This window comes from Microcaecilia unicolor, chromosome 10, assembly GCF_901765095.1.
Source record: "Microcaecilia unicolor chromosome 10, aMicUni1.1, whole genome shotgun sequence".
In the NCBI taxonomy this organism is placed as follows: domain Eukaryota; kingdom Metazoa; phylum Chordata; class Amphibia; order Gymnophiona; family Siphonopidae; genus Microcaecilia; species Microcaecilia unicolor.
Window position 1 is genome coordinate 23,473,282 of NC_044040.1, and position 23,837 is coordinate 23,497,118.

Genomic DNA, 23,837 nt, shown 5'->3' on the forward strand with positions numbered 1-23,837 from the left:
TGCAATTTCTTTCAATCTGCTGGATGTTAGTTTTATGAGAGTATGCTCATTTTATCGTTTGAAAGGTTAAACCACCATCTCTTATTTAGCTGTTCGATCCCATTCGCAATTGTATATTGGAGTGGCCTAGTGGTTAGAGCACCGGTCTTGCAATCCAGAGGTGGCCTGTTCAAATCCCACTGCTACTCCTTGGGATCTTGGGCAAGTCACTTAACCCTCCATTGCCTCAGGTACAAACTTAGATTGTGAGCCCTCCTGGGACAGAGAAATATCCAGTGTACCTGAATGTAACTCACCTTGAGCTACTACTGAAAAAGGCAAGATTCTAGAATCCTAAAGAGTAACAAGATTCCATGCAGAATCTCAGAGTAGCAACATTCCATGTAGAACCCCAAAGAATAGGAGTGGTCTAGTGTTAGAGCACCAGTCTTGACATCAAGAGGTGGCCAGTTCAAATCCTGCTGCTGCTCCTTGGGATCTTGGGCAAGTCACTTAACCCTCCATTGCCTCAGGTACAAACTTAGATTGTGAGCCCTCCTGGGACAGAGAAATATCCAGAGTAACTGAATGTAACTCACCTTCAGCTACTACTGAAAAAAGTGTGAGCAAAATCTAAATAAATAAAAATATATATTTTTATCACATCCCCTTCCATTGTCTTTTGCAAACTGAAGAGCCCAAATCTGTTAAATAGAACAGGTCCCAGTTAAGACATTTGGGACTCTTCACCACTGACCATCCATTTAGAAAACTGAAAATTTAGTCCTACGCTGTTTCCCATCATTTATCAGTTTCCAGTCCACATTAAGTTGCTGTTTCTCTCATGGGAGACTTTCAAATACCACCAGAGCAAGCTCATCAATGCCAGCAACAATCCAGAATACCCCTGATCCCTTAGGAACCATAATCTACCACTTTACATTCTGTATGACATCCCACTGTTCTAACCATTTCATATATCTAAAAGGAAAAGCTGAATGCATAGTTTTGCTTATACTATTGTTGCAAACCCTGGTAAAAAGTACACATGGTGTTTCAACTAATTTAAGCAGTTTGATTATTCTCTCCCCCCCCCCCCCCCCCCCCCACTCATGTCATGGGCAAACACTACCCTCCACTAACAAATCCTGAAACAGCTGACCTCACAAACATCCCAGTACCCAGGGGCATAGCTACCACTGAGAGAGGCCAGAAAAATGTCCAGGGCTGCCAACGGTAGAGACTTATTCAGTCCTAGCTACGTCACTGCCAGGACCAGAATCAGCCTCCATCATATAGTGGGAAGAGGAAGGGATACTGTTATCCATTACTACCAGTGCCTCCCTTCAGCTATTAAGACAATTTCTTCACACGCTGTTATAAACTCTGCTGCCTAAAATTACAAATTCTCAAATCAACCATTTTTAAAAATACTTTTCAGCATCCCCAGTCAGTCCTAACTCTGCTACTAATTTTGTAAGTTAATGGCTGTAAAGCACTAAATCCATGCCAAAATAAATTTTAAAAGTTTCCCTAGAAGTAATGAATGGCATATATCATTTACCAATATTTTGTCTAACACAGTATCAGCAATTAAGAGAGCTTGAAGGCAGAGCTAATGATTTTGGTTGGAGGAGCAAAATAAACCAAAGCTACCCTGCCACCCCTGCACATCAATACACCAAATGAAACATACAAAAAAGTGGAAGATTCTCGGCTTTGTTTTAATGAGATGTGATTTCAAGATGAGAAACAATATCCAAAATGTGAGAGATTAATAGATAAATATAAGTTTACGGCATTTCAATTGGGGGGGGGGGGGTTTGCATGGGACTTTAATGAGCAAAGCTGACAAGACATTCTCTATCTTCATCTTCTAGTTGGCTAACAACCTATTGGTTCTGGACTGGTCTGGGGGACAATAAGGACAGGGAGCATTGAGTAATCTAAGAAAATACATATTTATAGAAAAAAAAAGTTGTGGATGAAAGGACGACAGCCATACAGTGGAGGTAGAGGAGAGGAAGACTATCTGAATTTTAAAAAAAAAGGGCATGGGACCAATACAGAGGATTTCAGAGAGAGGAAAGAAACTGTAGAGCTTGGCAGTTTGCATACACTGATAGACTGTATAGGTCATATGGTCTTTATCTGCCATAATTTTCTATGAATTTATAAATTATTTTCAGAATCATGTGAAAGGACTGCAACATGCAGACGTGGTTAGAAGCTGCAAGACTAAGGCAGAATGTTTCTCACAGAATTCTTGGTCTCTTTTAGGATGCATTCAGCTACCATACTCTGGTGTAGGAAATTGAGCTGGTTAAATACCTTAGTTATATGAACATAATGCTTCATGCCTAGTTCCTACCAAAAGAAAGTACAATTGATAGAGGGTCACTCATGTTCTCTTTCAAACATCCATTCGCCACAAACATTCTCAAACCACAAATTTGTTTCCACAATGACCCAAAAGCCATCAGTAACTGTGATAGTGCAAACAATCCAGCAGCTGTCTAGAATAGGGTATGCTGGGATAAACACCAAGAATACAATAATTACTTGTGAGCCACCAGTTATGGGGATACAGCAGGTCAGGAGATTTCCAATGATGTTTTCCAGGGATGCATTCAGTCCATCTGCATACACTGTGTATATCAAGCCAAGGGAATTCTGCACAAGAAAAATCACAGATCACAAAATTAACACTGTGGTACTATAAATAATTCTAAGACAACCAACATATTGCCTCAAGATTTCTGCAAGGGTAAACGTCAGAATATTTCTTAATTTAGAAAATTCTTTTATAGGCTTGGAAGAGACTACAAAAAAGGGAAAGACTTCCACAAAATCCTACCTGTCCATAGTGACAACATGAAATGTACTTAGGCATTTCTGGGGCACAGTTGCTGAAGGGCCATATTTTCTAAAATATACAAAGTACACACACATATTCTCACCAACTTCAAAGCAGGTATAAACATAGAAGCCAGCTCTGTGGGTGCTTGAGCATCCCCAATACCGAGTAAACTCCTTGACTGTGTCCAGGGACGGGATAATTTCCATTGGATTCAGCACCCTAAATCATTTAGAAGAGTTGGCTCCCCACAACATTTATATATTTTTATTAAACAAAGGTTCACTAACAGTTCTCTCTCAGCTAGGTTCCAATTTGCAAACTGGCCTAGAAGCTTCCCTCCTAATTATCAAATAAGACCATTATACACGATCCATACAAAGCCGAACTTTTTATCGCATGACTGTTCAACCTCTTTGTTATTACTGATCAAGCACTAACACTTAAACCTTATGTCGAATAGAGTCTCTCTATAGTCGATGACCTAATGTATGTTACAATTAACTTAATACTCAGGAACCTTCATGCAATACAATAATGTATTCCTTTACCATAAATGTATGCACATGATATTATATATATATATATATATATATATATATATATACCATGATCTGTTCCATGTATATTATATTCCATGCATATTACCATGTATATTTGCACCAAACACAATACCATTTGTAATTCTGTCAACCGGAAATGACAACCACCATTACGGCAAATGTAAGCCACATTGAGCCTGCAAATTGGTGGGAAAATGTGGGATACAAATGCTACAAATAAAATAAATAAATTTGTCCACAAGCTGCACAGTTTGCCCGTCACCACCTGCTGAAGACAGAGAAATACTGAAGACCTAAGGCTGCACAGTACCCTTTCAGGGCAGAGTCTATAAGTCTTTAGTTTTTTCATTGCTATTTGACGGGCACAATCCATATGGTCTGGACTGGTCTGATAAAGAGTAAGTAATTTAACTTTCTCACCAAGATATTTTTAATTCTTATCATCATAATTTGAAAATTAAATAATAGTCCGTCCTACCAGGTCCAAAATTCACTCAGTTGGAGTCTATTAGACACACTGCCTTTTTCTTTCTTTCACCATATATTTGGAATGGACTTTCCCTCTCTATTCGCAGCAACCTTTCGTTTAAGAATTTTAAAGCTGAAGTCAAGACCTGGCTTTTTGGATGGGATTATGAAGGTGCAGACTGATTGGGATTGCCAAATGAAACTTAGGGAAAGAGGGAGAGGATCAGAATACAAGGTAGGGTTTAGGGAAGGAGCTCTCTCACCTTTTTCTTGTGTGCATAGTTTACTGTCCTATTTAAATTGTAGCTCTTTCCTTATTTCTTCAATATTTTAGTTTGTACACTGCTCTGCAGTTTAGCAAGTACCAATAAACTATAAACAGTCTTGTGCAAAGTTGGCCAAAGTTTTTCCCGAACTCGCTGTTACTGCTGCAAAAGGGACTTACACTAAGTACCAAGTCGCAGGTGTGAAAGCTTATGCAATCTATACTTTTTGTTTCTTACTCTTAATTTCTTTTAAAATATTTTTACAGTTGTTCTTTCATGATTAAAGTGAAAAGTATAATTTTCGGTAGGGGAGCGTAATTGGAGTTAGTTACTTCCTGGAAAATATATGACAATTTCATGGCAATATACTAAGGAGCCATGGTGTATCCTGTACTGTTTCTCCTTGAATTTGATATATACTAAAAAGCCAGTACACACATTTATTACAAAAAAAAAAAAAAAAAAAGAAGGTGCAGAGTATGTTCTGTAGGTCAGTGAAACAAACCCCTATTTTAAGGCATTTTTAGTCTACACAAAGTTAAAACGTATATATATATTTGGATATATGAGATTGTCTAACTAATGAAAAAAGGCTTGAAAAGATAATAGAAGCTTGTGCCCAACATCTTGCACCCTGAATCCATACCCATCATAATTAGTGGCAAGCAGGAGTTTTATAGAATGGGCTATTTAAAAAGTAAAAAAAAAAAGAGAGAGAAATCTTCTCTTCCAGACAGGGTGAGGCCAATATTATTAAAATATGAGGCAATGCAGCTCAAAAGGAAGACATCTTCCGCAAATATGGTGCCAATTAGTGAGGACACTATGGTTCCCTTGAAAACTACCATTTCCACTTTGGGCTTCTGCCTTGACAGCCAGCCTGATGTCGCAGAACACATCTCCCGGAAGTCTCTTGTCTTTAGGAAGATCAGTTCTGTTCAATCATTTCTCGGCACTAATGATTTGTGTACTCATTGTCTCACTTACACGCACTTCTGTAGAGAAATATAATTCATATCCAGTCTGAAGTGCTTACTAATAAAATAGTTTTATATGATTCCAAAATACTGCTATAATAATCTTACATGGATCAATAAAGTGGACTGACAAAATGGACTCCAGTCCTCAAAAAGCTCAATAAATTGATTAGTCTAAGGTGCTACCTTCCTCCCTCAATACAATATGACCATGTTACTCTTTTGTTGAAACAACAACCTTGGCTGTCAATCAGAGTGAAGTATTAGAGCTTTTGGATGACCCACTATGTTATTTTATACACGTATTCCACTTATCTCTTGAGCTACCTTCATTTTGCCCACTAAAGGTCAGTCAACACCATTAATTTTCTGCACCCTCCTACCACCAAGTAGAATTTGCTTAGAGTCGACATGCTATTCCTCTTTCAGTTATCAGTCCTCACTTAGCTTGAGATGTGAATCTTCATTAATGTGTTGAAGGTGGCCTATAAATCTGGATTTTTAACTTGAGTTTTTTCACAGTAGAATTATGCGTCTCTCAGGGTTCCTCTTCAGAAAGATCAGCGCATTTTTCTTTTCCCCGTTCTTGAACTTCACCAAATTGTAATTATCAGTCTTTGTTTCCTCACAACCTCCCCGTTTTCCTCTTTTCCTCAACTTTACTCTAATTTTATTTTGTAATCTGCCCAGCTATTAATCTGAGAAAAGTAGCATATCAATAATAAATGTAAAAACATTTCTCTTGATCAAGACAAACCAGAAAAAACTGTCCAGCGTCAAACAACCCTTTCTGGGGGAAATCATGGAACAAGCTCAGCGTAAACACTGGTTTGTCCATGCTGACTGAGGTTCAGACCTAGATAAGGTACAAAGATTTACTGAACTGATGGAGTACCTTCAGAAGAACAATGCTGGGATTTGCCTCTGTGTTGGTGCACATAGATTTCTCAGAAACATTCAACAAAGTAGATCAATGTTTTTCACTGTAAGGCCAGAATTCACTGGCAGCACCCATCAACCCTAATTACAACTTCCTGGCTCTCCCCCAACCTTCTTCAGAGGCCTGCCAATGCTGCCTCCAGAACAGCTGTTGCATTTTCTTCTGACTGAACAGAGTTTTTCAGTGGGAGGATGGATAGGCTATAGTACGTATTGCTGGTTTTCATATTTTATTTACTTTTATTTTATATAAGCCACAACCATCTCATTGTCAGAAAAAACTCGGACCAGGGCTCCCCCAGAAAGGAATTCTACTGCCCTTAGTGCCAAGTGATTTATTGATCATCAAGACTCCTGCGCCATCCAAGTGCTCTGAGCTAGATGGAACTTGTAATGAGTTCCTTAACCCAACTTGCAGGCATCCATTGTCACCATCTCCCATTGTGTTATTGGAAAGAGAGCTCAGACAGTCAAGTTCCTGTGAGACAACCACCGCATATTCCATCTGACAACCAGCATCCAAGGAAGATGGTCCTACTTCTGTGACATAGGAGACTAGCAGTTTAGAAGAGATTCCTGTAATGGCCGCATATGAGCCCTTGCCCATGGCACCACTTCCATCACCCCTGTCACTGATCCCAGAACTTGGACCTGCCTTGACTGAGGACAAGATGAGAATCTGCTGAACCAGCTTTGACCTCCTGCGCTCCATGAGGAACATCTTCTCCCATGCTTTGTAGAATAGAGCGCCCAGATACTCTAGTGTTTGTGGAGTTAGTCTGCTTTTCTCAAAATCGATCACCCAACCCGAATGCAGAAGGCAGACAATTTTGTCCATCACTGCGCTGCACTGTCCGAATAGGATGACACACTAAATGAGCCAGTTGTCGAGATATGGGTGAATTCTGATTCCCTCTCTCCCGAATATTTGTATGGCTATACTAAAATTATATAGGACATTATATTATAAGAGGACATACATACCCGGAAAACTTCAGCATGGTCCAAACGTGATACAAGCACCAACGTCTTTGGAGCAAAGAGCTGAGCTGGTTTAATGAGGCTAGACTCTTCCTCAGCATCACCATTTCTAGAGTGATTCTGAGACTGGAAAGAGAAAAAAAACAGAAGCAAAAAGTGAGGAAAATGGAAGGTAAATACTACAGGAAGAAGAGAGAAACACAGAAGGATTACAGAGTATAAAATAGACATGTAACATGCCCAGAAGCAACACTTAACGTCAACAAAACCATCTGCAATTGTCTTGGCTCTCTCTATTTTTCCTTATATGATACATTATTTAGCATCACATCCAAATTATGTCTAGGAATCTTCACGATATTGACCCTTCATCTCTATCCTCCCATGTTTCAAACCTCCTCTCTACTGTGGCACCATCCACGTCTGTCAACGAGGCTGTTTCTTCTTACAACAATACTCTATCCTCTGCCTTAGACACTCTTGCACCTTTGATGACCCGCCCTGTAAGGCGTACAAAACCCCAACCTTGGCTGACTTCTAATATCCGCTACCTACGTTCCTGTACCCGCTCCGCCGAACGCCTCTGGTGGAAATCCCGGGCCCTTGCTGATTTCTTACACTTTAAGTTCATGTTGACCTCCTTCCAATCTGCTCTTTTACATGCCAAACAGGATTATTATATCCAACTGACCAACTCTCTTGGCTCTAATCCTCAACTTCTCTTCATCACATTGAACTCTCTCCTCAAGGTGCCCCCTCCCCCAACTCCCCCTTCATTATCTCCTCAGACCCTTGCTGAATTCTTTCACAACAAGGTTCAAAAGATAAACCTTGCTTTCTCTACCTCACCACCTCTCCCTCCACTAGTCCGTTCCCCTCTCTCTCCTTCCCCTCATTCCCTTTCCTCCTTTCCTGAAGTTACTATTGAGGAAACTACACTTCTCCTTTCTTCCTCAAAATGTACCACCTGTTCCTCTGATCCCATTCCCACCCACCTTCTTAATGCCATCTCTCCTGCTCTTATTCCTTTTATCTGTTACATTCTCAACCTCTCACTTTCCACTGCGACTGTCCTGCTGCCTTTAACATGCTGTGGTCACACCTCTCCTTAAGAAGCCTTCACTCGACCCTACTTGTCCCTCTAATTACTGACCCATCTCCCTCCTTCCTTTTCTCTCCAAATTACTTGAGCGTGCTGTTCACCGCCGCTGCCTTGAGTTTCTCTCCTCACATGCTATTCTTGACCCACTACAATCTGGTTTTCGCCCTCTCCACTCAACCGAAACTGCGCTTACTAAAGTCTCCAATGACCTATTACTGGCCAAATCCAGAGGTCAATATTCCATCCTCATTCTTCTTGATCTTTCCGCTGCTTTTGACACTGTCGATCACAGCATACTTCTCGATACCCTGTCCTCACTAGGATTCCAGGGCTCTGTCCTTTCCTGTTTCTCTTCCTACCTCTCCCTCCGCACCTTTAGTGTTCACTCTGGTGGATCCTCTTCTACTTCTATCCCTCTGCCTGTCGGCGTACCTCAGGGTTCTATTCTTGGTCCCCTCCTCTTTTCTATCTACACTTCTTCCCTTGGTTCATTAATCTCATCCCATGGCTTTTCCTACCATCTCTATGCTGATGACTCCCAAATCTACCTTTCTACCCCTGATATCTCACCTTGCATCCAAACCAAAGTTTCAGCGTGCTTGTCTGACATTGCTGTCTGGATGTCTCAACGCCACCTGAAATTAAATATGACCAAAACCGAGCTTCTCATTTCCCCCCCCCCCCCCCAAACCCACCTCCCCGCTCCCCCCCGTTTTCTATTTCTGTTGATGGCTCTCTCATTCTCCCTGTCTCCTCAGCTCAAAACCTTGGGGTCATCTTTGACTCTTGTCTCTCCTTCTCTGCTCATATCCAGCAGATTGCCAAGACCTGTCGTTTCTTTCTTTACAACATCCGTAAAATCCGCTCCTTTCTTTCTGAGCACTCTACCAAAACCCTCATCCACACCCTTGTCACCTCTCGTTTAGACTACTGCAATCTGCTTCTTGCTGGCCTCCCACTTAGTCACCTCTCCCCTCTCCAGTCAGTTCAAATCGCTGCTGCCCGTCTCGTCTTCCGCCAGGGTCGCTTTACTCATACTACCCCTCTCCTCAAGACCCTTCACTGGCTCCCTATCTGTTTTCGCATCCTGTTCAAACTTCTTCTACTAACCTATAAATGTACTCACTCTGCTGCTCCCCAGTATCTCTCCACACTCGTCCTTCCCTACACCCCTTCCCGTGCACTCCGCTCCATGGATAAATCCTTATCATCTGTTCCCTTCTCCACTACTGCCAACTCCAGACTTCGCGCCTTCTGTCTCGCTGCACCCTACGCCTGGAATAAACTTCCTGAGCCCCTACGACTTGCCCCATCCTTGGCCACCTTTAAATCTAGACTGAAAGCCCACCTCTTTAACATTGCTTTTGACTCGTAACCACTTGTAACCACTCGCCTCCACCTACCCTCCTCTCTTCCTTCCCGTTCACATTAATTGATTTGATTACTTTATTTATTTATTTTTGTCTATTAGATTGTAAGCTCTTTGAGCAGGGACTTTCTTCTATGTTTGTGCAGCGCTGCGTACGCCTTGTAGCGCTATAGAAATGCTAAATAGTAGTAGTAGTAATGTCTATGAAGGCTCTTGACTTGAAATTAAACTGACAAAGAGAAAAACAAAACACCTTTATGTACTCATTCCATAAAATACACAGGAGGAGGATGCACACAGAGTTAACTAAAATCAAATAATTTCTTTTATTCTAAGAGGATAAAAGTTGCTCTCTGGTCCCAAATTATTTGATGTTAATGGGCAGAAAAGTCACAAACAATTAATGCTTACGCTGTGATGAAAGGCAAGGTAATTACTGAGGAACACATTATGAATCACTTTGAGAATGTACAACATTAGGTTCTGTATCCATAGCTGACGTCTTAAAACAGAATGGATTCCCGGAAGAAAGGGTGGAGGCAAAAACTGTTACAGAATTCAAAGAGGATAGTAAAAAAGCACTAGAACAACTTGCACAAAACAACACTTACAATCAAAAGCAACAGTGATATAACTGAACTTCCAAAAAAAAAAAGGGCACAGGGTAACCTGCACAGAGCAGCAGCTAAAACCTTAATCAACAATGACATCACTGGACTTCTAAGAAAGACCAGACCAACACTGCTACTGCCATTCCTCTGGTGGGGGTCCAAATGACACTGAATCAAGCCACCATCATGAACATTAGACTCACCTCTAAACTAGGAGCTGCTCTGGAAATTAAGATGCCCTCTTTCAAATACTCCAAGGGCAGATATCAGCACTGGAGAAGAAATCACTGAACATAGTCATTTGTAACCCCAAGGTTGCCAGCTGAAACACCTTCAGTAAAGCCTCTATCTGAAGACCTTTAATAACCATGTACTCCTAACAGGAGAGTGGATTTCTTGGATAATCACCATAATCCATGCCTCCACTTCAGGATACAGGCAACCAAGGTACAGTCTGCTCATGGCACTGCTTTCTCTCCGACCAGCCTCCGGAGAAGTGCCGGGGACAGAGCACTAAAGGCTGGATTAACCCATTAGTGCCTAATGTTCCCTTATGTGGGAACAAATATGGGAGCACTGGACACTAATGGGTCAAGAAAGAATTACTTGTGCCTCAACCCTCCTTTCTCAGTCCCTTCGAACTTCTTAGTGCCTCCAGCACCAGGGCTAGAATAGAAACTCTTCCTGCCAGAAGAGCTGCACTGCTCATGGTCATCACCTCACTACTGATGCCCTCCCACAGGAGGTGGTGGAGATGAAAACGGTAACGGAATTCAAACATGTGTGGGATAAACATAAAGGAATCCTGTTCAGAAGGAATGGATCCTCAGGAGCTTAACCGAGATTGGATAGCAGAGCCGGTAGTGGGAGGCGGGGCTGGAGGTTGGGAGGCAGGGATAGTGCTGGGCAGACTTATACGGTCTGTGCCAGAGCCGGTGGTGGGAGGCGGGGAATGTGCTGGGCAGACTTATACGGTCTGTGCCAGAGCCGGTGTTTGGGAGGCGGGGCTGGTGGTTGGGAGGCGGGGATAGTGCTTTATACGGTCTGTGCCCTGAACAGCATAGGTACAAATCAAAGTAGGGTATACACAAAAAGTAGCACACATGAGTTGTCTTGTTGGGCAGACTGGATGGACTGTGCAGGTCTTTTTCTGCCGTCATCTACTATGTATGTTACTATGTTACTGAAAGGTTACTCCTGTAAAGGCCCTTGGAGGTCAACCTTTACCCCTGGCACCAAAGGCAGAGGGAGCCCCAGTAATCAGTCCTTTGAAGCACCAGGCTGGCAACCAGTAAAATCAAGGTTCAAATACTACTGCTGCTCCTTGTAATCTTGAGCAGGTCACTCAACTCTCCATTGCCTCAGGTACAACATTTGATTTTAAACCTAGTGTACCTGATTGTAACTCACTGAGCTACTACTAAAAAACATGCAAGTTCAATTCAAATAGAAAATTGCTTTGCCCCTCCTAATGGGCCGCCTGAGCCAGACCTACTTCCACCACAGCCAGAGGTGGGTCCTCTAGGTCCAACCCACAAACAGGATTTTCACTCAGGTCTAGCCTTAAAGCCTTGTATTACCAAAAAAACAAATCTAGGAGTAAGAAAGACTTCCAGCTTGAGGGTCCTGGCCCACTAAGGCAAGTCTATCTTCTGGTAAGAACAGGTGACACAGGATGTTTCCCACCCAAACTGCCTCCGGAATAAGCACAAACAGAACAGGGGAGTTAGAGCCCTTTGAGTGACAGGTCCAAAAAATGGCTGCCATTCGTCTGCTGTCCCAGGATTTTGATGACTCCTATGAGGAAACTGCCCTGGCTCCTTGGATCCTCCTCAAAAGGCTTCCAAGTACTCTTGAATGGTGGGCTGACACCTCCTTCCCACAGTTGTAGTTTAATGTCCAAACCTCCATTGCCATAGTGGAAGCCATATTTCACTCTCCTGAAGGCGCTGCCTTTTTAGGACAAGAATGGTATCCTCCATGGACTGCCGCCGAAGGCTGCTTGTGACACCACTCCCAGAGCTGCCCATTTGAATACAAAGCCTTCTGATCAATGGGCAAGAGCTCCTACCTCCACTCCCTGTTCTGTCGCTTCCCATGGCACTTTAACTCCAAACTCTCCTATCTTGTCAACTGGCCTCCTGTACATATTCCTGCTGCAATCATGTCTCCCCAATATGCCTGTCCTTATCACTGACTCATTTCTTCTTTACTGCCATATCCCCCCAGCCTTCCACCTCAAAGCTGGGATGGCAAAAAAAAAAGAGGGAGAGGGAGGAGGCAGGAAAAGGGAGACAATGGCACAGATTTCCAAAAAGCAAAAGGAGGCCAAGAGTGGGAGAGATCTGGACTCATCAAGATATTCACTTAAGGATACAACAAAAGCAAAGGCCAGGATGCCCCAACTGTCTGAACTCAACTGGGTACCCAGTTTTTCAACTGGACCGAGTAGACCACCATGCCCAATTCTGATGCTGCACAGACTGTCAGCCTACCATCTGAAGGAGAGGAGCTGGAGGGTGCCGTACAATAGCAAGACTCACAACAGTTTGTTTTGTCTCCATCTGCTGGTAGAGAGGCATAACCCATTTATCTGGACTGGTCTGGTGGACAAGAAGTGACTTTCTGCATGGATGTATAATACAAATTACATATGAGAAGGCCATATACTTCACACATTCAGTGGGACAGAAGAGACAGAAGCAGCAGCTTCTTACCTGCTGGCTCTCGACGGCTTCCCAGAAGGTGAAGCATGAACAGTAATGACGCTCAGAGTTAATGTCAGTCAGAACAGCAATGAAGAAAGTAGGGGAATTCCTTTCCGTAAACAGCTGCCACCCACTCGGCTGACAAAACTACAGAGAAAACGAGAGGGTCATGAAGAGGATGACACACAAAAGGTGTAATATTTGGGGTAAAGACAACTCCTACAAATGCCCTTTCATGGTCCTAAACAACTAATTCATTCTGTGAATATTCTTTTCTTATTCAAATTTGTAGTTTTTATTGAGTCATTACCTACACTTGCAAAGCTGTATAGTGCAAAAATTTCAACTACAAGAGAAGATCTGAATATACACATAAATCATAAGATATCTCCTTCTATAATTTTTTGATTTATTGGCCTTCTTTCCAAACATTCCAGTGATTAACATGGCAACCATACTATGCATAGATAAAAGAAAAACAATACATTTTGCTAGCACACTGAGGCCCCGAAGCTCAAAATTCTGGCAATGTTCCAAATGAACAGCGCAGAATGCCCTAATATTCAATGCTAATGAGATGCAAATATAAGCGCACACTCATAGTGTTGAGCATTAGGGAGTTCGGCGAGAGGATTGTGTTTGGTGCATGCACATTAGAGTTCCGCAGTAAGCTTGGCTCCTGTGCCTGGTAAAACCCGAACATGAAGCACACACTAGTGTCCGTTTTCTGCAGTCTAAATATAAGCTGCCTTTTTTTTTTTTTTTTTTAAAGCTTGGTCACTTATATTTAGACACAGGAAACAGATGCCCAATGTGTGCTTTCACTCGGGTCTGTTGTTTCTTGTGACCAACTCTTACCTCCAGATTCTATACGCGTGACCTTAATTGTGCGTGCAAATCTGGTTGTATTCCAGATTTGCTTGAGCAATTTAATTACTTAACAAGCCAATCAGTGCCGATAATTGCCATTTAAACGGTCTGTGCCCTGAAGAGGACAGGTACAAATCAAAGTAGTGTATACACAAAAAGTAGCACTATGTTACTATGTATTTAACAAGCAACTATTGACACTAATTGGCATTAAATAGAAATTATGTGCACAACTTGTTATGCATAATCTGTAAAGTGGTACACGCACATTCTAATGTATACTGCCAAAAAAGTAGGCGTGGCTACGGGTGTGGAATGGGCAGGCTGTGGACATTCCAAAAATCTGCATGTGGGGTTATAGAATACATCTGCTTAGCATCTAACTTATGTGCTGGTATTTACTTGGCGTAAATGGACGTACCTAGAGTTAGGTGCAAGCATAAACCGCAGCTAAATCTAAGAATGGTTTACAGAATACGCCTAGGCGGAAACAGTTTCAATGCCAATTTTTCAGGCGCCATATATAGCATCTAGTCCTTAAGGGCTTGAACGGGCTTCCTTCTGTTTCCAAAAGCAATCAAAACCAGCGGATTCTGCAGAAAGATTCTGAAGAGAAGCATGAGAAGAAAGAGAGGATTTCTCATGATTCTAACAGTAACACCTGCTCCAACCTGGTGTTATTTTTTGCAGCAGTAAGGCAGTTTTGTTTCAGGCACTCTTTTCTGAGCATTGGGGAGGAATTCAAAATGACCTCATTAACATGAGCTTCACATTAGCATGAAACTTGCGTTGTTCGTCTGCGTGCTCGTTTGTTCCCACGCTCTGGGCCTCTGAACGTTCTGCACAGGTAAATGTGTGCGTAGTATGGCGCTAATGGTCTCTAGCGCTCGTGTTTACTTTTCAGCATCAGGCGCCTGAATGAATGTACTAAGATCACACAATTGTGCAATTTATGTTACCTATATTTTCAGGGTGTGAAGAACCATAAAATCCAGTCCCTTTTGTGAAAATCCCCAATACCAAGGCAGAACCGGAGCCAGAGAAACAGCGCCGACAGCGAAAGCTGTATTCTATCTCCCATCCATTCCCATGCGGCAATTCTGGCAAATGATGCTGCTTTAAGCTGCTCCCCCCTCTGCTTCTGGCCCAGACTGTCATACTTTAAATCAGTATTTTTCTATTGGTGTGCCGCAACTACTCCCCAGGTGTGCCATGGGGAGTCCGATAACCCCCTCCAGATCATAGGCACTACGTAATTTGCCTCATTATCTTCCTCCTTCCACCCCTTGGGTCTCTCTCCTGTCTGCCACATTTCTTCAAACTTTGCAGTTGCCGGCAGGTATTAGAACAGGCCTTCCTCTGGCCAGCCCCAGGGTCCTTCCTTCCGACATGACTTCCTTTTGCCATGCAGGAGGGACACAAAAGTGAAAGCCTTGGGCCAGCCAGAGGAAGACCTGTTCTAACAGCTGCTGGCAACCACAAAGTTTGTGGAATCGGACCAGAGAGGCAAAAAGGGTCCAAGGGGTGGGAGAAGGAAGGTAGGAAAAGAGATCAGACCAGCGGGAGAGGAGAGACAGGCTGCAAATATAGGGAAGGGAAAAGAAAAGGGGAGACAGTCTGCACATATAGGAAAGGAAGAGAGAAGGAAAACAAGATAGATTTGAGAATGAGGCAGAGAGATCAAAGAAAGCTGAATGTGGAAATTCAGTACCAAACAGACATAGGGCAGAAGGCGAGAAAAGGAAGTGCAGACGGAAAGGAGGCCCTGGAAACAGAGTTAAGAGTACAGACAGAGGATAGCATAACCAAAGATTGGGAACAAGATGATTGGAATAATAAAAATTAAGCAGACTATAAAAGTAGGGAAAAAGATTTTACTTTCAGTTTAGTGATTGAATTATGTTGATGTTGAGAATTTACATCTGTCAGCTTTATTTTGCACTGTACAAGAGGACGAGCATTTCTTTTTCTGATGTTGCATAACATGCAGAGTCCTGTATCTCTGCTTTTTTTTTGTCTGCATGAGTTTTGTGGTTCCCTATTCTGTATCAGGTGAGAATCTTGTTCTGCATCTGCAAATGAGGAAAAGAATTCTGCTGGCATGTGTAGGAATCTGCTGTAGCTATACTGGGATGGGAGGCAGAATGAGTCAAGGGGTGGGGATGGAAGAGGGAGAAAGAAAAGTCAACGACTGAAGTATGGGGGGGGGGCAAGAGTACAAATAAGTGAGGGAACGGAGGACATGTGTATGATCAAGTAGGTGAGGGACAAGGGAACAGGGCACAGATCGGAGGGAGGGTTATGATGAAAGAGATGGGGTATAGAGTAAATAGATTGTCCCTCCTTCTCCTTACCCATCCCTCTTACTCCCTGATTCTCACAATCTTACTCTCACTTATCCCTTTAGCCCAAGATCCCTTCTCTATTTTCTCTACTGAGATCCGCTCTCCCTCTTTCTGAGATTATCCCCCTCCCCCTTTCCCAGATCCCTTCTCCACCTAATCCCTACCACTCTCCCTAACTTCCCAGCACTTACCACAAAGATCCACGCCCCACTCCTCCCCAAACCAAATAAACTAACTGGGCAAACAAGAAATGCCCAGATGATGTCTTAACAAAATTGTAAAAATGTAAAAAAACAGAACCTTCAAAAATCTGCTGCAGGAAAACTTGGAGCTGTGGCTATAGTTCATTAAGCTTGTGCAAGGTGGGTTTTCATAGTCGCTTAAGGTTGCCAAGCGAGATTAATGTCCCAATTATATTCTGCCACCAATGTCCAGATTCACAACTGCATGTTTTCACCACTATGCTACATTTGCTGGCATAAACATTTATCCGCTGAGAGCACCGACAAACCCTCCCCACCCCACCCCCCAGAACAATTGAAGTGCCAGTCTGCAGCAATGTAAGTGACAGCAAATTCTGTCTTGTGAAAATAAAAACATAAGAAAAAGTACAATGTGAGCCTAAGATCTATTCCTTCCGTATTTCATAAATGTGGGAGAGGGTCTGTGACATCATCCAAAAAGGAAAACTGCTCTCTCAGTCATCATGCATGATCCAACAATTTAGAACACTCATCTCACCCTCTCCTCATTACAAATCTGGTGTGCTGCCACAGAGAGTCCCAGGGTGGCAACAGGGAGTTAAAGCCTCTGTACCAAAACCTGCCAGAACAAAGAGATAAAGACAGGGAATACCAGGTCCAGAAGCCGTGTCCCTGCACAGAAAACCCAGAATTCGCACACTGTTTCTGGTAGATTACACTTCCAAGTTACCCTCCACCACAAAGCCAAAATCTCTTCACTTTAGGGGCCAACTCGCATCAAGATAGGATATATTAGGGAGAGCTGACCAAGGGTCCCTCAGTAACTGTTGGCTCTGGCATCATTTGGGGAGTTGGTACTCAGAGTCCCTTGGTCACCACTAACTGGGATTATTGCAAACAGTTCAGGAACAGAAGGTGAATCGCTGATGGTGTACAGCCCCGGAAGATTCACTGTACTTAAGTGGACCAGCAGCGAGTTAGGCACTTCCCCTTGATGTCACTGGGATGCTGCCTACCTAGAAAAGGCCAGCATCTCTGTGGCACGTGGCCGAAGGGGTGTCCTCCTTCATGCACCTTGAATCACCAATTCATAGGCCTGTTGTCGCGCTTCTTACCGGCGACTCTGCTGGAGGGGCAGGAGAATCGGGCTGACGCGGGTCGTCGCCAGCACTCCAGGGGCATCCTGTTGGCCGTCTGGGCGGCTCTGGCACTTCGTTGCCAGTCATGTCGGCAGCGCTGGCGTTCCCGAAAGGGATCTTTTCCGGGCGCGGAGCCCCTGAACACAGAGGACACGCCCCTCGATGCCCGGATTGGCCACTTGCGGCTGACGCCGCCTCCCTCTACTGGCCAGCCAATCCGGGGCTGTTGAGTCATTGATGATGTTGCTCCACCTTCTACCAGCTGTTCCCTGCCTTCGGAGGGCTATTTAGGAGCAGCACGTTGTGTCACTTGCTGCTTCGGCTTCTGCTTGTGTGGATTCCTGGGTGCCTCTCTCTCTCGTTGTTTGGACTTTGCCTGCCGCCTGCCTTTGAACCTTGCTTGGACCTGGACTTTGCCTTGTGCCTGCCGCCTGCCTTTGAACCTTTGCCTGGACCTGGACTGAGTTTTGCTTGCCTTGGAACCCTTACCTGGACCTGGACTGAGTTTTGCTTGCCTTTGAACCTTTGCCTGGACCGAGTTTTGCTTGCCGCTTGCCTTTGAATCTTTAGCCTGGACCTGGATGAAGTTCGGCTCACCGCTTGTCCCTGTGATCTGGTCTGAATCTGTCCGCTGGCGAGCCTGGTTCCTATCCTGGGTCTGGAACGGTTCTCCACCGACGATCCCTGCCCTGCTTCCTCAGGTAAGACCAGGATTGTTCGGCCGCCGAACACTGTTTGGCACAGGGGCTCACACCTTGTGGTTACTGGGCGTGACACCTGTTTCTACTTTGTCCTGAACTTAACTGAGAGAGGCTCATTTTCAAAGCACATAGACTTACAAAGTTACATAGGTCACTATGAGGCTTATTTTCAAAGCACTTAGCCTCCCAAAGTTCCATAGAAACATATGGAACTTAGCCTCCCAAAGTGCTTTGAAAATATGCCTCTATGTAACTAAGTCTACATGCTTTGAAAATGAGCATCTTTGTTGCTTTCTTCTTTTCCACTGGCAAAGTTGATGGGGAAGCGTAAAGTTAAAAATCAAGCCCACTGTAACAACAGTTGCTGATCCCATAAATAAGCATTTGATCTCCACAACTACAAGTGGAAGACCCATACAATCTACTGAGGGATCTTCTTTAAGCCCCTTAGACAGAACTCCTTCCCCACCTCCTATGGTATCTGCAGGTGGAGAGATTGGGATGTGTGCTATACCTATCCCTAGAGATAAGGCAGGAGAGATGCCAGGCTCCTCTTTACAAATTACTTCATTTCCTAGGGTCATAACACCGTTAGAGGATTTGCAACAACTTGGTAGTAATACTCCTACCCACGAGACAGCTAACTATAGATCTTTTAAAGGTATTAATTGCTTAGAAGGAATGCTAAAATCCTCAACTGCACAGGTGGTCACTTTTTCCTCAGAAACTGTAGACAAATTTGATAGCATGGACAAAAATCTGTCTGTTCTAGATAAACACGTATTACATATTGAGACAAGTTTCCTCACTTAAAGCTGTTTCTTTTTTCGCTATTAATGATTCTATTAATATTCATTTTAAGTTGGCGAGAACTGAAAATTCTGCAAGGATTAAAAACCTAAATAAAAAACAGAAGTGGCAATCTCAGAGTTTATTGAAGAAAGGTTCGAGTACAGGACTCGACACGGAGCCATGTCTTAATAAGTCCGGACTGTAGAAGCTTGAGCAGGGCAGAACCAGCTTATGCTAAAATCAAAAAACGCTACAGTTGTAGCAAGCCAAACAACAACAACAAAAAAAAGGTTAACGAAAATTAATTCAGTTTCTGAAAGTTGTGTCGGCATCTAGCTGAAGCAGTACAGGTGCTACTTACTTCCTAAAATTTCCTTGTAAATGTTTAATAACTCATTAAGAGGGGTGTTTTTTTTTTTTTTTTTGGGGGGGGGGGGGTCTACACAATTAGAAAAGATTTCTGTCTGCAGTTACCGCAGCTTAACACTGGACTTTACAGTGCAGTAGCTACAAATTTAACGTGGCAGCCAGTAAATATATATATTTTTTTTACTACAGCTTGTGTGTTGTCATTCAGATTAACATAAGGTACCTGCTTCCGGTTAACGTGGAAGTCCCTCATTCTATAATCTCGGGTGTGCTTAACGATATGCTTATAAAGAAAAAAAATTTAATATGCAGGTTATAAAAATACCTATAATTACGTGTATAATTGACAAATTTGCTGTTAATTAGAACAACCAGTTATTGGTAAAAATGGTGCTAATTTATAGTTACATTTCTAACTGGATTTATTTATTTATTTGCTGCATTTGATCCCACATTTTCCCACCTTTTTGCAGGCTCAATGTGGCTTACAATATTCCTTCATGGCATTTGCCATTCCAGAGTGAAAAGGTACAATTGATATCACATAGAGAACATGGATGACATAATAGATGTGTGGATAACATGGTGGATCGTCATTCCAGAGTAAAAGAAACAATTGGTGTTAACTAAAGGATATTGATGACCTGGTAGATTAAGCAGATAAAATAATAGAACGTCATTCCATAGTAAAGATGCAATTGGTATAGATGAACTCGAAGAACTACACAGTAGGCATAGGGAGAAAACATTCTGGATTTTAAGTAAGTTGTGATGTATTACAGTTCCTATTCTGGGTCATTGTGGTATGCCTTGTTGAAGAGACAGGTCTTCAGTGATTTACAAAAGTTGTTTAGATTGTGAATTATTTTCAGGTCCTTTGGCAGTGCATGCCACAGCTGCGCGCTCATATAGGAGAAGCTAGACGCACGTGTTAGTTTGTACTTTAGTCCTTTACAACTGGGGAAGTGAAGATTTAGTTGGTATTGTACTTCCTTAGCATGCAAATTCTTTAGTGTGTAACTGCAAGAGAGGGCAGATTTGGCAGAGATATGAACGGGTCACGTGTGCCCAGCATTTACATAGTAACATAGTAGATGACGGCAGAAAAAGACCTGCACGGTCCATCCAGTCTGTCCAAGATAAACTCATGTGTATACCTTACCTTGATTTGTACCTGTCTTTCTCAGGGCACAGACCGTATAAGTCTGCCCAGCAGTTTTTCCTGCCTCCCAACCACCTGTCCCGCCTTCCATCACCGGCTCCGGCACAGACCGTATAAAAGTCTGCCCTCCCCTATCCTCGCCTCCCAACCACCAACCCCTCTTCCCCCCACCTGCTCCACCACCCAATTGTAGCTAAGTTTCTGAGGATCCATTCCTTCTGCATAGGATTCCTTTATGCACATCCCACGCATGTTTGAATTCCGTTACTGTTTTCATTTGTGTGTTAAGGTTACAGAATACAGACAGTTATGCGTAAATTGCAATATTTAGTTGTGGACATTTACACCACCTATGGACAAGGTGTACACAGCTGCACCTAATGTCAGCATATAAAAGCTGACTTACACTAGTATTCTATAGCAGCAATGTGAGGGAGGGAGTGGTATATGGCTGAGTTCTCATAAGATCACTTCCTCACTGATGTTGAGAGTGAGCCACCTTAGGGCAGGTGGAGCTAACCCTTGGGGTGGAGCAGGGAGAAGGTTAAATGCCTCAGCAGCTTCAGAGAGCATTTTCCATCTCACAGATAGGCTGCAGAGAATACCTTCTCCTGCTTTAGACTTAGCCTGGCCTCAGAATGACATCCTATAGTATATCTCCTATCAAACTGAGCTCTCTTTTTCATCAAGCACTGCCATTTCCTCCCCTCACCCTCCCCACTTACAGTTTGAACTTCGTGGGTGTGGCTTGGATCTCTTTCAGGGAGAGAAAACTAACAACTTATAGCAGCAGCTTCAGAGAGCATTTTCCATCTCACAGATAGGCTGCAGAGAATACCTTCTCCTGCTTTAGACTTAGCCTGGCCTCAGAATGACATCCTATAGTATATCTCCTATCAAACTGAGCTCTCTTTTTCATCAAGCACTGCCATTTCCTCCCCTCACCCTCCCCACTGACAGTTTGAACTTCGTGGGTGTGGCTTGGATCTCTTTCAGGGAGAGAAAACTAACAACTTATAGCAGCAGCTTCAGAGAGCATTTTCCATCTCACAGATAGGCTGCAGAGAATACCTTCTCCTGCTTTAGACTTAGCCTGGCCTCAGAATGACATCCTATAGTATATCTCCTATCACCTTCTCCCACTACTCCAACCAGAGTTACACCTAATCACACTGACCACCCTTCAACATCTTCTGTCCTTCTGTGACTGTTCTCTTGTGCTTGACTGCTTAAATATTTTAAATTTAAATGCTTTACTTTTTGTCTATTAGATTGTAAGCTCTTTGAGCAGGGACTGTCTTTCTTCTGTGTTTGTACAGCGCTGCGTACACTTTGTAGCGCTCTAGAAATGTTAAATAGTAGTAGTAGTAGTAGATCAGAACAGGGAAGCCCCAAGTGAAGGAATCCTCCCAGGTACAGCACCTGGGGAGAGCCTGGGGAAGAGGAGCAGCCCTCAGCAGACACTGATACCCCCTGTGTTTGCCATAAGCAAAGGCTTCAGTGAGGTAGGACAAGTTAATAGAGTGTTGACTCAACCCATGGAGCTGAGAGAGAGAGAGAGAGACTGTCTGAGTACAGGAACTTTAGAGTTAAGGAGTGACTGTCTGTCGAACCTGTGGAAACCATGTCTGGGACAGCCTGCGGGGACTGTGAAGAGGGAAAAGTAGCGTACACTGAATTGTGGAGCCTGTCAGGGACAAGGCTCAAAGAAACTATAGTAAAGCTTCAAGTAATTGTTTGGTTCGAGTATTCCAGCCTGTGGCGATAACAGACTTGGAAAATCCTTACTTTGAACTTATAAAGCTGTGTTACTTACAACCCTTGTGTGTCTGTATTCCTCAGAGTTCCAACCCTGGCCGTGGAGCCATGCTACCACAGGCAATTTAACCGCAATACAGAATTCATGCAGCATCTTGGTGCCTAACTTTAGGTGACCTGTATAGAATTACCCCTATGTACCTATTTAGGAGGCAGTGGGCACACAACATGGTAAGCGCATTATGTTAACTGCAGGGCATCTTGCACGGTCATTCTCCGCCCATGCCACTCCCCCTGGTACAAAAAAAAAAAATACACTGGGTTTACCACACGCTGTGAACATACCGCAAAGCCCCTTATCACAGCTCTGTGCTAGCAGTTAATGCGGCATAAGCCAAGCATTAAGTGCTTAATGTCGTTTAGTAAAAGGGCCCCTAAGCTAATTAATAGAGCACAAGAGACTGAAGCCCCTTCAATATGAATTTCAATATACACCCTATAAGCTCAAGGAGTGAAGCCAGTGATTGATGAAAAACAAAAACAGGTTATATGAAGTACATTGACCTGTATATCTGATGCTTTTTCCTTCATGAAAAAAATGATTAAAAGTATTTTTTTTTAATGGTATTTTCTAGTTGTGGGAGCCTAGAGCACAACTTTTGGTGAAGTGTATTTAGTAATATTACACCCATTACACATATCCGTACTCACTTTTAAAAATAAAAAGCAAGAGTTGTTAATCATTTAAATATATTAAATGGCATCTGCCCTTTTGAAAATAAACAATGAAAAAAAAAAAAAAAAAAACATACAAACCCCGTTCATTCAATTCAGCCCAGTTATTTGCCTGTATCTTGTCCTCCTAGGCTTGGAACATTAGATCATCACATACACATACACTTCAGGAAGTATTTTTTCACGGAGACGGTGGTGGATGTTTGGAATGCCCTCCCGCGGGAGGTGGTGGAGATGAAAACGGTAACGGAATTCAAACATGCGTGGGATATGCATAAAGGAATCCTGTGCAGAAGGAATGGATCCTCAGAAGCCTAGCCGAAATTGGGTGGGGGGAAGAGGGGTTTGGTGGTTGGGAGGCGAGGATAGTGGAGGGCAGACTTATACGGTCTGTGCCAGAGCCGGTGATGGGAGGCGGGAAGTACTGCTGCGCAGACTTGTACGGTCTGTGCCCTGAATAAGGCAGGTACAAATCAAGGTAAGGTTTACACATATGTTGTCTTGTTGGGCAGACTGGATGGACCGTGCAGGTCTTTTTCTGCCGTCATCTACTATGTTACTATGTTACATACATGTGTGCCGTCATCTACTATGTTACATACATGGGCCTCTTTCAATTGAAAGGAAGCTCTGGAATGAGGTATCATAGGATACAATCTAAAATATTTCTTTACAAAAAGGGTGGTGGATGCATGGGACAGCCTCTCAGTGGAGATAGTGGAGACAAGGACTGTATCTAATTCAAGAAAGCAGGGGATAAGCACAGAGGTTCTCTATGGGAGAAGGGACTGAAGAACTCAGTAGTTGTATGGATAGGAAAACTTGATAGGCCATATGGTCTTTATCTGCCGTGTTTTAACAAAGACAGACGAATGCTGTATCGATGGACAGGTTGCCTGAAAGAGTCCAACATTTCTATACCTGAAAACTATCAATATTACAT

At 43.1% G+C, this 23,837-nt stretch overlaps 1 protein-coding gene across 6 annotated transcripts in view; it reads right to left on the bottom strand.

Moving 5' to 3' along the window:
- Nucleotides 1–23,837, bottom strand: part of SBF1 (SET binding factor 1) — a 186,186-nt gene that overhangs the window by 104,901 nt on the left and 57,448 nt on the right. For all 6 annotated transcript variants that reach the window (XM_030217005.1, XM_030217006.1, XM_030217002.1 and 3 more), the window contains exons 3-5: nt 12,830–12,967; nt 7,034–7,156; nt 2,542–2,652 (exon numbers count right to left, since the gene is read on the bottom strand). In XM_030217005.1, the coding sequence (XP_030072865.1) occupies nt 2,542–2,652; nt 7,034–7,156; nt 12,830–12,967 (372 nt within the window). The remainder of the gene's footprint in view (nt 1–2,541; nt 2,653–7,033; nt 7,157–12,829; nt 12,968–23,837) is intronic.